The 14,982-nt window shown below is 37.7% G+C and overlaps 1 protein-coding gene across 2 annotated transcripts in view; it reads left to right on the top strand.

Annotated features, from left to right (window-relative positions):
* Nucleotides 1-10,175, top strand: part of CCDC198 (coiled-coil domain containing 198) — a 51,243-nt gene extending 41,068 nt beyond the window's left edge. The window contains exons 4-6 of one of the 2 annotated variants that reach the window (XM_020986459.2): nucleotides 495-593; nucleotides 5,801-5,963; nucleotides 9,598-10,175. In XM_020986459.2, coding sequence (XP_020842118.1) covers nucleotides 495-593; nucleotides 5,801-5,963; nucleotides 9,598-9,830 — 495 coding nt within the window. In that variant the 3' untranslated portion in view covers nucleotides 9,831-10,175. Of the gene's footprint in view, nucleotides 1-491; nucleotides 594-5,800; nucleotides 5,964-9,597 lie in introns of both variants that reach the window. The other variant, XM_020986458.2, reaches the window with a different exon arrangement.
* The last annotated feature ends 4,807 nt before the right edge of the window (nucleotides 10,176-14,982 follow it).

Genomic DNA, 14,982 nt, shown 5'->3' with positions numbered 1-14,982 from the left:
TTCAGCCTAAATATTATATATGTTCTTCTTTTTATTATTAATTTCATCTATTAATAAATTGTGTATTCTGTAAATTTAGTATTAATGAGATTCAGAGATTTAATATAGAGAGATACAAATGCCTACTATTGGAAAAAGGAGGCTTCTCCAGTTTAATTAGCAAGTAATATTTAATATACTACAGGTTAAAGCCAACTGATTAATATAGGAAAAAGATTACAATATTATTAATTAGAAAGAAAACACACACACATACATACACCTGGATTGCTCTAAAGCTCAGAATAATAAGATTGAATATGGGAATGAGTCAAGTAGCAGGCTGAGAGGTAACCTATAAGTAGGTGTGGTTGATCCCTATAAACCTGGCTACATTAGGATTTCATGAGATAATGTATGGAAAGCTCTTTGCAAACCTTAAAAGCATTATATAAATGTCAGCTATTATTATCAAACAATCCTACTTTAACCAGTGTATTACCTTTTCATAGCAGGAGCTGGAAAAGAGAATGCAAGCTCTGACATACTCTTCCGGGAAAAGGCAATATTTACACAAAATGAAAATGCTGGAAATGAACCACAAGAAACAAGAGGTAAAGATAATAGCAGAAGAGGGACCACCATGTATTCATTAAAGAAACCTTGGGGGGGGGTTGTAAACTTTTTCTCTTCCTTCTCCCATGAGTAGAGCTCTAAAAATATCTATAGAGACTTTATTTGGAAGGGGTTAAAATAAATCACCAAACTTAGAGATTCAGCTAATGACAATACTACGGGAGAAGTCAGGAAGAAATTTGTCCTGATAAGATTTATGAGCTGCTATCTTTTCCATTACTAGCATATATTTTGATATTTTCTTAATATCACTTTACATGCTTTATAACTTGAATGCATTTTCAAGGAGGGCTTGAAAAGAGAGCATTTGAGTTCAAAATGTTATTTCATTTACCTGTGTCAGACACAAAACTAGGGTCATGTGATTTTTGCCTCAGGGTGGGAAATTGAGAGGGTTCTAATAGTACTTGTACTCTTATAAGGAAGAAGGTCTCAAAACTCCTTTCATCACCCTCACCCCAAACAATTATCTCTTTGCCGTCCTCTAGTCCCCAGCAATCAGGCTTCTTAGAAGCCAAGTGTGAAGAAATGCAATTTCTACCCATTGCTCTGAAGTGAAATCATTTTTCTACGTGACCACTCTTCAGATATTCATATCGTGTTCCCCCAGGTCTCCTTTTCTCCAGGCTAACCATCTCCAGTTTCTTCAAATGGTCCTCATGAGGCACATTCTCTAGTCTTCTCACCATGTTATCCACCCTCTTAAAAAGGACACATTTCATATTGTCTCTTCTCAGATGAGGTGCCTAGAAATGGGCCCAGTACTCTAGATGTGTTTTGACCAGAGCAAAATAAAGAAGAACTGTTAACTCCTTCATTCTGAATATGATGCTTCTTTGTGCAGTTTAGGACAGCACTTATTTCTTTGCCTTACACATCACACTATTGTTTCATTTTAAGCTTGCAGTTCACTAAGATCTCTGGCTCTTTTTTATAGCTGTGGTCTAGCTAAGCTTCTTCCCATGCTGTGTTATGAGGTTGATTTGTCTTAATATAAGGATAGAACTTTATATGTGTGTGTGTGTGTGTGTGTGTGTGGGTGTGTATACATATACACATTTCTGTCCAATATGATTTTATTTGATTTGGCATACTGTTGGTTGGGAACTCTTATCCAATATATTAGTTAACCCTTCAAACTTTGTGCCATCTGAAAATTTGATAAGCATGTCATCTAGGCTTTCTTCCAAGTGATTGATAAGAAAATTTGAATAGAACGGGGTTAAGAGCAAATCACTAAGGTGTGCTACTAGATAGACTGCCCTTCAAATTAATATTTAGTCATCAGTACATACTTAATCTATTCCAAATGCTCTTAACTGTACTACCATTCAGCCTATATCACTCAATCTTATATATGCTGTGCCTAGAACACAGTAGGCACATAATAAATGCTCATTAACGAACTCACCTATCCAGAAGTATAACATGAAAAACTGTCAAATTCTTTGCTGCATTTCCCTGATCTACAAATCTAGTTAGCCTATCAGAAAAGGAAGCCGGCTTAATCTGGCATACTCAGATGATGATATCACACTGGCTTAAAGTCATCACTTCTTCCCTAAGTGTTCACAAACTGTTCCTTAGTAATCTAGAACTTTGCCAAGAATATAAATCAAGCTCATGGGTCCACAATTCACAAATTCCATCCTTTTACACTTAAAAAAATGTCCATTGGTTCTACAGCACATATCCCACTTTCCAAAATCATTCAAAGATCTCCTGCAGCAATTTAGCAACCACATATACTTTTGAGTAATCTTGGATATAGTTTGTCAAGGTCTGGCGACTTGAACTCATTAAAGACAGCTAGATACTTCCTGAGCATTTGCTCAGTTATCTAGTATGTCCCCTCCCTGCTAACCATTCTTTGTACCCTTTCCTGTTCATATATCATTCCCCTTGGAAGAGAAAAGAGAAAAAAAAAGTTGAGTCATTTTAACTTCCTCACCATCCTAGGATTATATATGTAGAACTGGAGAGTTTTCAGAGGCCATTTAGTTCCAGCTCCCTTATTTTACAGATGAAGAAACTGAGTCTCATGGAAGTTAAATGATTGGCCCCAGTCATCAAGATTTAAACCTAGGTCCTCTGATCCCAAAATCAAAGCTCATTACACTAAATTAGAGTGCCTTCCAACTAGTATCACCATTCCAGCTCTTCTGAAGAACTTTCCTATCCCTTCTTTTATCATTCTATTGTCCACAAAATATGTGATACAAAAAAAATCAAACAACACCATTTTTTGTTGTATTTACATTCATTGCCAACATTAGTTTATGCTGAACTTAAACATTCCTGGCACATATCTGTCAAGGCCATCCTATTCTATTATATTTATGCTCAATAATTTGACTTTGGTTCCATCAGGTTTTTTTTTTAATATTTTATATATATATATATATATGTATGTATATATGTATGTATAATCTGAGTTTATCAATGAGTTCTCTATACATTCAGGTTATTCTTTTCAAGCAGATCCACTTTTTCTCCTCATCAGAATAATTTCCTCTTATATCTCCAGAATTTCTCTCTTCCCCATTCTTCTTGAGCTAACTTACCTGTGAAAAATATTAGTCCATTGGACTAACTTATCTTTTCCATGACTGTCTTATAGCTTGCTGCGCCTTTTGAAGAATAAAGTTAGCTGTTCTGCTTTTGGAAAGGGAGAGTGCCAGTTGATGACTGGGTTCCTTGTTAAAAATCTCATACAAATTTCTATAATATTGTGCTTCTATGTCAGATTTGTGATCTGTCCTTCAAACTCTTAATGAATTCCTCCTTCTTTCCAGAGAGTCTGTAGTATACTCCTACTTCAGGATGAGTTATTGTTTCTACTGCTGTTGATCCTCACCCAAATGCTCTACACCATTTTTCTTCCCTCAAATTTGTAGATTTTCTCATATGAGTATGTAGTCTTAATATACAATGCTACTCCATTCTTGTTAATTTATGTTCCCTTTCGAATAAGATATAGCCTTCTAAAGCCAAATTTCAGTCATGAATCCTATCCCAAAAAAGTTTTGGTAACAGCTCTGAGGCCCTGGAAAGACATGAACTGCTGCAAAGTGAAGTGAGCAGAACCAGGAGAACATCGTACACAGTAACAATATTGTTGAAGAATTGTGACTTAGCTATTCTCAGTAATACCCAAGACAATCCCAAAGACTCACAATGAAATATGCTATCTGCCTCCAGAAAAAGTCTGAATACAGACTGAAGCATACTATTTCTTTCTTTCTCTCATTTTTTTTGTCTTCTACAAAATGACTAATATAGAAATGTTTTACATGATCACACATGTATAACCTATATCAGATTGCTTACCACCTCAGGGAAGGGGGAGGGAAAAGTGGGAAGGAGTAATAGAATTTGGAACTCAAAACTTTAAAAAAATGTTTTAAATTGTTTTAATTTTAGTTGGGGGAAATATTACTAAAAAATAGCTATTAGGTCCATTTTGTCTCTTTGCATTAGGATCATTCTGCTAATTACTTATACCTTGTGCATTTTTAGGTAAACATTTGAGACCATGGATTTTATTGCTGACTTTCCTCTTGGATGTTGTTTCCTGTAAATTATCAAACCTCCCTTCTCCTACTCTTTCTCCTATGTTGCACCTCCTAATCTATGTGATTACCAGCCTTGGTGTGCACAATTTTCCTTCCCTTTTCAATTTAAAGTTATCTTGATTAGATTTGAAAGACTTCAGGAAAATCTGTTTTTGTACTCTGTTAGGTGGATTATATATCTGGCCAACAGCCCACCATTCCCAAATCTGCCTTTATCTTCATTTGGTAGATGTGATTAAAAACAAACAAACGACTCCACATATAACTCCTGCTACGTTTTCCATTTGTTTTCCCCAGAACTTCATAATCCCTAATAATGCTATCTAGTTTTCTTCTAGTGACATCACCCCCTCACACACACACCCCTCTACCCACAGTGGTCTTCAGATTTGATAATTACTAGGAAGCTCTCTGTCATAACTTAGGGACATAATTCAGGAAGAGAGCAGACCTCTCTATATTTTTTCATCAGTTTGACAAATAGCTGCCTCAATATCTCCCATTACGAAGATGTCAATCTCCTCTTCTTCAACTGATCATTTTCATAACATTCCTTAAAGTGTGAGCTGCTTTACTGAGAAATTAGATAGTTCCCTCATTTATAGGAAAAGTCTCATCATGCCTGTTGCATAGCTTCAAATGATCAATTCCCTTCCTTCTCTTTGTCATGTTCTTCTACCCTACAATCTCCTGACATAGAGCACAGTTCCCCTCTGTCTTTTCCATCTCTGGGTTTCTCTACCAGATACCAGAAACCTTTTCCATCTTAGCAGGTAATTTCAACTCTGGAACTCACATTTCAGAAGTCTTCTTTAGCCCTGGGGCCACTCCCTCTGATTTGAAGGAGGAGGGCTTCCTCCCAGAATCTCCTTCTCAGGAGGGTGCCCAAGCCAGCCATCTCTTCATTTCCTACTTGAATTTACTGTCTGCACTTCTCCATCTCCCTCGCCCCACTTCACCTTCTTTTTATTTGTTGGTCTCCCTTTTTGAATGTAAGCTCCTTGAGTGTAGGACTGTCCTTTTTTCTTTTTTTTACTGTATGTGTATTTCCAGTGCTTAGAACATAGTAGGTGCCTGGCATTTACAATGCCTGGCACATAGTAAGCATTTAGTAAATGCTTGTTAACTGATTGACTTTCTCTTTGTATCTTTGTTATTCCTTGAGACACCTTTTCTGTTTTTTTCGAGCAACACTTAATCTCTCTGATAATCCGAAGAGTATACATCCTTAATGATGAGTCCTTTTAATGTATTGGTAATGACCCCCTTTAGAGGGGATTCAAGGTAGAGCAAATGGAATATTACAACACATGTATTATCATCTAAACCACCTGGTTTATAGAGAAGTGCTTTAGTGCATTTCTTGACTGAGTGCACTTTCAGTTTTTCTCCTAACTGGTGATCTAGTTGATTTTGGAAATCACTGCTACTTCTGAGTCTTTTCCCCAAAAACTTTCACTTCAATATGTATCTGTCCTTATAATTGACCCATGAACTGTGAAATGTTCAGCCTGTTGGAGTCTCTGAATTCTGTGTAGTGAGACTGCTAAACTTGGGAAAGAAGTTAACTATTTATTTTTCTGTTATTAATATATTTGTATCATCTATAGGCTCAGGCTGAGTTGAAGAGAAGTCTCCACGGAGAAGCAAGAATTAATAAACAAAAAATAAGAGAACTCAAAGCCAAAAACATCCCTGAAAACATGCCAAGAAATGATGGCAGTGAAGACTTTGTAACTATAGAGCCTGATGTACCCATAAATGGAGAGACAGGTGAGTTAAGTAATTTTTCAATGAAATGAAATATTCCTAATTTGTTTTTAGCCTCATTAGGCAAGTTTCTGGTGAAAAAGGAACAATCAATAGCTTTGGGTTACTCCTACTGCGTACTGTGGAATTTAGTAAGTCTGTCCTAATATACAATTTGGGAATGAGGAATTGGAAGTAAAAGAGAGAAGCTTACAAAACATAGTTGCAAAAGACTTTTATTAATTTAGTGTTTCAGTCAATTTAGTACTATTTACTAAAAAGTAGTTTAGATAGAGCACCAGCCCTGGATTCAGGAGGACCTGAGTTCAAATCCAGCCTCAGACACATAACACTTACTAGCTGTGCGACCCTGGGCAAGTTATTTAACCCCATTGCCTAGCCAAAAAAAAAATGTAGTTTAGACACATTATAACTCACTCATTTTTAGGAGGAGACAAGCAGAAAAATCTTCATATATGATTAAGAAAATGAAAGACAAGGAGGTTTATTAATATACCTGAAGTTGCACAGAGTGTTAATATATTGGAAACAGTTTTTCTGTTTTCTTATAGAGTGCTCTACCATCCAATCTAATTTGATCTAATCCAACAAACATATTTGAGGGAATAGAATTATTCTAAGTTTCCATGAGGAAATGTCTCCAGCCAAGCAGGAGTAGTGACAAACACACCAGTACCAGCCTGTTAGAGAGAGGGGAGAAACTTGGTTCTGTTTTGGGTGCTACCCTCTTTCTCCCTGGGTTATTCTCCCACATGACTTTCAAGAGGTAGAATGTTAGTGTTGGCGTAGTATCAGGGTATATGGAGAAGATTATGGAAATGCAACTGTCTCTGTCATTGAGCTGAATTTGAGAACCCTAACCCCACTTTCTTTTCTTATTATACATTTCCTAAGAAAGGTAACATCATGTAAGGGATAGAGAGCTGACCTCTATCCCTTACTAGCTAGAGTCAGGAAGACTAACTTTAACACACACTGGACTAAGACTGAACTACAAATTAGTTGTGTATCTGAGTTAGTGATGAGAGTTCTACACAGATGAAATCTGTTCCCCTTCCCACTACAGAAAAACCACTCAGAATCTTCTAGAACCCTCCTATTTAAGGTTTTCACATGAATTTATATTCTAAATTGGTTCTGCTCTGTCTTGGTTGTCATCTCCCTCTGTTTGGCAGGGAGAGAAGTGTCTCCTGATAGAGATAGTTTCTAGGCTCTTTTGATCAACTCGTTGTAGTGATTGTTTGACATTGTTGCTAATCTGTAATAGGGCCTCGTGTGACCACCAATGGAGTTGACTCCATCCTCAAAGATCTGGGTGAGAATAATTGCTGCTTTCTTTAAGACATGGAACCAAAAATGAATAGCTTGAGTTAGCCACCAACAGCTATTCAGCTGAGTTGTCCAGCCATTATATTAATAGCTATGTCCTAGTCCTAATCTAATGGCTTCTTTTCCATCTTCATCTTCCTTGACCTCTCTGAAGCACCATTAATCACCTTCTCCTAGATTTTCTCTCCTCTCTAGGTTTTCATGACATTACTCCTCTCTCCTCGTTTTCCATCCTATATATTTAACTGCTCCTTTTCATTCTCCTTTGCTTGATAATTTAACCAAGGTACACCCAATAATGATAGTTGTCCCCTAAGGTCACCTGGTGCTGGGCTTCTCTTCTGCCTCTATCCTCTCTCACTTGGTAACCTCATTAAATCCCATGGATTCAATTATCATCTCCATGCAAATGATTCCTAGATATGTATATCTAGTACTAGTCTCTCTCTTCATAGCAGTCACTGCGTTTTGGACATTTCAGATAGGATTTCTTTGGGTTTCTCATACTTAACATGTCTGAAATAGAACTCACCTTTCCCTGTAAACCCTCTCCTCTTCTGAACTTTCCTAGTACTGCTGAGGACACTACCATTCTCTCAGTAACCCATGCTTCAAAATTAATTGGCATCTTCATTGCCTCACTTGTACTCACCCCACATATCCAACTTGTTGTCAAGCCTTGTTTTTTCTACCTTCATAGCATCTCTCATATATATCCCATTCACTAATCTAATAGCTACCCCTTGGGCACAATTGCAGTTGCTTTCTAGTTGATCTCCATACCTCAAGTCGATACCCACTCCAATCCATCTTCCACTCAGCTATCATAGATTTAGATAATGTATCTAAAGTGCAGGTCTGATCATATCACTCCTTCACTTCCCCTTCCCCACTTAATAAACTCCAACGGCTCCTTATCATCTCCAGGATCAAATGTAAAACCCTCTGTTTGGCATTTAAAGTCCTTCACAACCTTTCCAATATTCTTACACTTTACTCCCCTCCGTGTACTCTATGACCCAATGACACTGACTTCCTTTGTGTTCCTTGCACGTGACACTCCATCCCTTGACTCTGTACCTGTTAGCTGGCTGACCCCCATAGCAGAATGCTCTCTTCAAGTATTATCTATACATAGATAACTCTGAAACCTATATATTCAATCCTAATCTCTCTCTTGAACTCTAGTCTTTTATCCCCACCTGCTCAATGGACAATTGGGGATATCCAACTAGATGTCCTGTAGGCATCTCAAACTCAGCATGGCCAAAATATCCACTCTCCCTGTTTCCCTGTTTATGTTGAGGATACCATTATCCATCTAGTCATTGAGGTTCACAACATTGGAATTGTTATTAACTCTTCCCTCTCATCCCCTATAATCCAATCATTCTTGTCAACTCTACCTCCACAGTATCTCTCCCATCTATCCCCTTATTTTTACCCATATGGCCACCTCTCTAACTTAGACCATAATCATCTTTCACCTAGAGTATTACTATAGCATTCTAATTGGTCTACCAGCTTCTAATCTCTCCTCCCTCCAATTTATCCTTCACACAGCTGCCTAAGTGATATTTTTAGGGCACAAGTCTGACTATGTCACTTTCCTGATAAAGCTCTAGTGGTTTCCTCTTGCCTCTGGGATAAAATATAAACTTCTCTGATTAGCATTTAAAGTCCTTTTCAATCTGGTTCCAATCTGTCTTTCTAATCTAGTTGCACATTTCTATTCTTCACAAACTCCTAAATGGTTTCCTTGTTATGCCCCATACACAATATTCCATCTTCTGTCTTCATGCCTTTGTCCAAACTGTCCACTATGTTTGTAATCCATTTCTTCCTTCCATCCACCCCCAAAATTACCCAGACTCTTTCAAAGCTCAGCTCAACTGTCACTTATTACAGCAAGCCTATCCTAACCTCAATGCCATCAATTCAGTAATTACTTTGTGTCTACTTTACACATATTTTGTATTTCCTTTTCAACATATAGATATGCATATGATATGTATGTGCACGTGCATACACATATACACATACGTGTATATTTGCATACATATGTGTGCATGTGTGCATATATACACATACACATACATATGTAATTTTACCCTAATAGAATGAGTATGAGGTCATTTTTGGTCATAATATTTCTACTGTGGTATCTGGCATATTATAGGTACTTAAATAAATGTGTGTTGAATGAATAAATTAATGAATGAATCTAAATTTCTTGGAAACAGACCTTTATTAGATACAATATGGACTATTTTGTATCGAATGCTAAAAGAATGTTGGTCTTTTTCAGGAAATGCATGGAATAGAGAATCTGTGAAATATCATGAACAGAGTGAATATCCCAAGAGGAGTGGCGAATTGGGAAGATGGTCCCTCAAACAGCAGGTCCAAGATGAACTACTTTGGGACAGTTCTAGCACCAATTCAGATGAGTCAGGAAAAGAGGAAAGGAAATCCTGGACACTAGTGAGGACCAAGACAGAAAGAATTGCACTTTTTGATGAGTTCTTTGATCAAGAGTAAGAGAGCTACAAAATTAAGAAAACTATACACCAATCAGGATTTCACTGGGAGGGGGCAACTAGGTGGCACAGTAGATAGAGCACTGGCCCTAGAGTCTTGGAGGACCTGAGTTCAAATTCAGCCTCAGACACTTGACACTTACTAGAACTTTAACCTTGATTGCCTTGAAAAAAAAAAGGATTTCATTGGGAGGAGAAAGGGGAAAAGAGGGAGTGAATTGAAAAATTCAATTATTTGTCATTCCAGTACCTAGAACAGTGCCTGGCACATAGTAAGTGCTTAATAAATACTTGTGGATTAATTATTTACTTGTAGTACTGATTCAAATCAATATGTGTAATATGATACATTTTTAAAGAGCCTTTGTTTTTTTTTTAATGGAGGCTTTTCCTTCCCAAAGCATTATATCTGTGCCTCATTTAAGAAAAACTGATATAGAAAATATAAAAAATACAAATTAGAGGGCTGGTTATTCACATAATACTCTATTTTATTTGTGAGAATTACATTACTTTTTTTCAATACCAAGGTCATCTAGGAAACTTATTGGTTTGTTTTCATACAGCTAACTACTGGACTTAACAGAGAGGTACCTGGGAGACTGCAGAAATACTTAATATGTTGGGAACCATTATCGATTAAATAAATACTGACCAAATGAAATCAAAGCAATTCTGATTATATGATAAAGATTCATGGAGAAAAAGAATTTCAGAGTTAGAAGGGCTGTTGGGGATCATTTAATTAAGAGAAAATTATTCAATTTGCAAAAACTAAACACACATATAATTTGAAAAACATCTATTGTGAAAGCCAAATACAGCTGCCTCCTTAACATTGTATCCCATAAGAAGTTATATCTTATCTATAAACATTCAAAAATTGCTTTAAAAACTTTTAAAAAATACTTACTGGTTCATTTTGTGAAATATTCCAAAAAGAAAAACAACCAGAATACCAACCTTGAAATTCATCAAATGAATATAAAAAGCTGACACATTTGAGAAGAAACACCAGAGGTATAATTAGAATTTGTTTTAACCTAGAGGCAAAAATCAGTTGTGGGAAGGGGCTATAGTACAGAGAACAGTCTGATGTCAGGTCTAGTTTTTCTGGGACAGGAGACCATCCATCCCTGATTCTTGGATTTTATGGGAGAGGTAGAACCTAGGAGAGGTAAATGAACAGTCACTCCCACCCAAGGAAATATGAACTCTCTTGTAGAAAAAGCATCTATTCCTATACCCTTGAGTAAGGCCTCACTGGCCTTGTGGTAACTGATAAATATTTCTATCTCCTGGCTAATGCCAATTTATCCATCTGTTTATTTGATTTTGTTTCTTCTGTGACCTTGTTCTGTCAACAACCTCCTTTTCTTACAACTTTGAAAGACAGTTAAACATGAGTGAATAATAAGCTGCATCGGGAGTCAAGAATGCCTGGGTTAAAATTCAGCTTCACTTACTAGCTATATGTGTCTGGGTAAGTCAATTCTTTAGCCTTAGTTTCCTTTATCTGTCCAACATGAATAATAATAACAATAATACCTATAGCACATGAGTTTCGTAAGACTCAGCATCTGAAGTTCCATATAAATGTCAACCATTATTATTTCTTTGTTGTACTGGCAGCTTCTACTTAAGCTACAACATGCATAGATTTTTTTCTTTCATAAAAAATTTCCAGGGGCAGCTCGGTGGCAGAGTGCACAGAGTACTGGCCCTGGAGTCAGGAGGACCTGAGTTCAAATCTGGCCTCAGACACTTCACACTTACTAGCTGTGTGACCCTGGGCAAGTCACTTAACCCCAGTTGCCTTCAAAAAAAATTTTGAAAAATAAAAAATTTCCTCTCTTGACCCAGCTATATCTGGTTACGATCCTATCCCTTTGCTAGTATATTTATAGAAAGAACAGCCTACATTCAACTACTTCCACTTCCTCTCCATACATTCATTCTTCAGCTCCTTACATTTTTGTCGCCCATCTGAAACTCTGCTCTCTAAAGCTCTAGGACATCTGTGGTGGGAACAGTATCCTAAGATTTTGTTCCACTCAGGATGGAGCAGTATTTTCTTTTCTTTGAAAGATAATGAAAACATCCTTGAAGATTAATTGGTTTATGGGACTAAAACCTTGGTCTATTGATGTAATTTCCTGGTGCCTTTAACACAAAATTCAGGGCATAGGGTCCTTCAAGCTGCTAACTTAAAATAGTCATGAATAACACAAAGGCAGGGAAGCTGTGCCCAGTTGAATCAGTTTTGTATACTTGCCGAATACCCTTTCTCTATTTTGCATATCCTTCCTTTGCCATGGCTAAGTAAATCTTCTTTTTTTAAAGATTCACTAATTTACTTCTTTTCCATTTTCAACATTCACATCCACAAGATTTTGAATTCCAAATTTTCTTTCCATCTCATCCCTCCCCCAATCTTTGCACGGGAGCAGGGAGGGACAACAAAACAACCACAAACTATTGTAATAAATTCCCACAAAGGCCATGTCCAAAAATCTGTATGTCTTATTTTGCATACTGAATCCATCACTTCTCTGTCCAGAAGCAGGGAACATTTTTCATCACTAGTACTTTGGAAACATGGTTGGTCATTGTGTTGACTAAGGGAAAAACTAGCTTAGCCTGTGTGGGTACATCATGCGATAAAGATTAACGGTTTCGTATATAATTCTCTTTTTCTGCTCTTCTTCATGTAGGGATATGTTTATATTTACTAGTATTCAAGTTCAGAATAAGAACATTTAAAAATTATAAAGAAATGAATAAATGAATATGTCCCACTTCTCTATTCCATGCTGCCCCATGGTGACCATCTTCCTCAATTACTCCCTGAAGGAATATTCGACTCTGCTGCTGGTCCCACCTTGGGCTCTGATAGGCAAGCCTTCACCTTATCTTACCCAGCAGCAGACCTCCAGACTATGCCAAAATCATCTTTAACCCTCTCCCTTCTATCTTTCCTTTAAAGTGTAAGCTCCTTGTGGGTAGGGACTGCCTTGCTCACTTGTATTTGTATCCCCAGTATTTAGCAAAGTACTGTTGTATGCCTGTGAAATGTGATGGTATTCCAGCACTATGCTAGGAAACTGAATCACTTCCATTTGAATTGTCTTGGAAATATTCTGAAGATCACCTGGCAGGATAAGATACCAGACACTGAGGTCCTTTCTTGAACTAAACCGCCAAGCATTCAAACTCTACTGCAGAGAGCGCAGCTCTGATGGGCTGGCACATTGTTCAGACGTCAAACGTATGCTTGCCAAAAAGATTTTCTTATGGAGGACTCACACATGGCAAGTGCTCACATAGTGGTCAGAAAAAGTGACACAAGGACACTCTCAAGATCTCTCTTAAAGAACTTTGGAACTGATTTTGTGACATGGGAGACACTGGCACAGGAGCACCCAGCATGACGTGCCCTCGTTAGAGAAGGTGCTGTGGGGGCAGCTAGGTGGCGCAGTGGATAGAGCACCGGCCCTGAAGTCAGGAGGACCTGAGTTCAAATCCAGCCTCAGACCAAACACTTGACACTAGCTGTGTGACCCTCGGCAAGTCACTTAACCCCAATTGCCTTAAAAAAGAGAGAGAGAGAGAGAGAGAGAGAGAGAGAGAGAGAGAGAGAGAGAGAGAGAGAGAAGGTGATGTGTTCTGTGAGCAAAGCAGAATGAAAGTAGCTCAAAGGAAATGTGAGATGTGCAGATTTTGAGAATCCACCTCATATACTCACATGGTCTATTTGTGCCTGACCTGTGGTAGAGCATTCCAGGCTCATATTGGTGGATCAGCCACAGTGGGACGCACTGTAACTTGACTCTAACATAGTGGTGTCACTTTGGTCCTCCTCAGGAACGAAGAACAACAACCATTTAGCAAAGTATTTGGAACATAGTAAATGCTTAACTAAATGCTTTACCTCCATACATTTATAAATATAATGCATGCTATTTTCAAGGAGCAAAACTGAGCTGATTTCAACTAACACATCAATACAGATGGCTCAGCTTCATGTATCTGTTCCAATCTTTCTTCTTAATTACAGATCTGAATCTCTACATTCCTATATGATATCTCCATTTGGATGCTCCACTGGTACTTGAAACCCAACATGTTCAAAGCCAAGCTGATTGTCTTTTCCTTTAAATTTAATCTCTTTGAACTCACCAGTTATGTCTGGGGCACCACTACACAGTTTCCCATATTTAAAATATTGAGATTATCTTTGACTCTTTCCTGTTCTTCACATATCGTAGGATAAATTACAAAGGCCTGCCCATTTCACCATCAGAACATCTCCCTCAACCATCTCCTCCTTTCCACTCCCATTTTCCCCAAGCAAGTACTGGAATTTGCTGCCTCCCAACTGGGTCATTGCAATACTTTCTAAAGCATACTTTCTATTCTCATCCTTAATATCTTTGACAGAATGAGCACCTTATTCATAGATCTGACTATGTTACTCCTTGGTTCAAATAGAGCTACTAAGTAAAGGCAAAACTCCTTTGTTTGACATTCGAGGCCTTCTACAATCTATTATATTTCTAGTCTTCTCTCGTATTACTCCTTGCCATTTTCATATTACTCTACTCTCTAGCTAACCTGAATTAATCTCTTTTGAGAGCATATTCTATATTTCCCTGTTTCCATGCCTTTTATTAACTCTGTCCCTTATGCCTAGAATACACTCCATCCCTCTCTTTGTCTGTTAAATTTGTTATGTTCAGTCATTTCAGTCCTATCTGACTCTTTGTGACCCTATTTGGAGTTTTCTTGGCAAAGATATTGGAGTGGTTTGCCATTTCCTTCTCTAGATCATTTTACAGAAGAAGACACTGAGGCAAACAGGGTGAAGTGACTTTTTGAAGGTCACATAGCTAGCAAGTGTCTGAGGCCAGGTTTGAACTCAGGAAGATGAGTCTTCCTGACTCCAGGCCTGGCACTCTACCTATTATGCCACCTGACAGCCCCTAAGCAGCTGAATTTCTATCCATCCTTTGAAGTCCACTCTCAATATCCCCTCCTCCATGATGTGTTACCTGGTCCCCCATCAGTAATAACCTTAACCCTTGGATATAACACCGTTTTTTGTTTCACAACTTTCCAATGCACTTAGCATTTAACATTATGAATTATTGTTA

Source organism: Phascolarctos cinereus, unplaced genomic scaffold, assembly GCF_003287225.1.
Source record: "Phascolarctos cinereus isolate Bilbo 61053 unplaced genomic scaffold, phaCin_HiC Scaffold_3;HRSCAF=262, whole genome shotgun sequence".
Taxonomy (NCBI): domain Eukaryota; kingdom Metazoa; phylum Chordata; class Mammalia; order Diprotodontia; family Phascolarctidae; genus Phascolarctos; species Phascolarctos cinereus.
The sequence above is the reverse complement of the archived record's forward strand: the minus strand, read 5'-3'. Positions and strand labels throughout refer to the sequence as shown.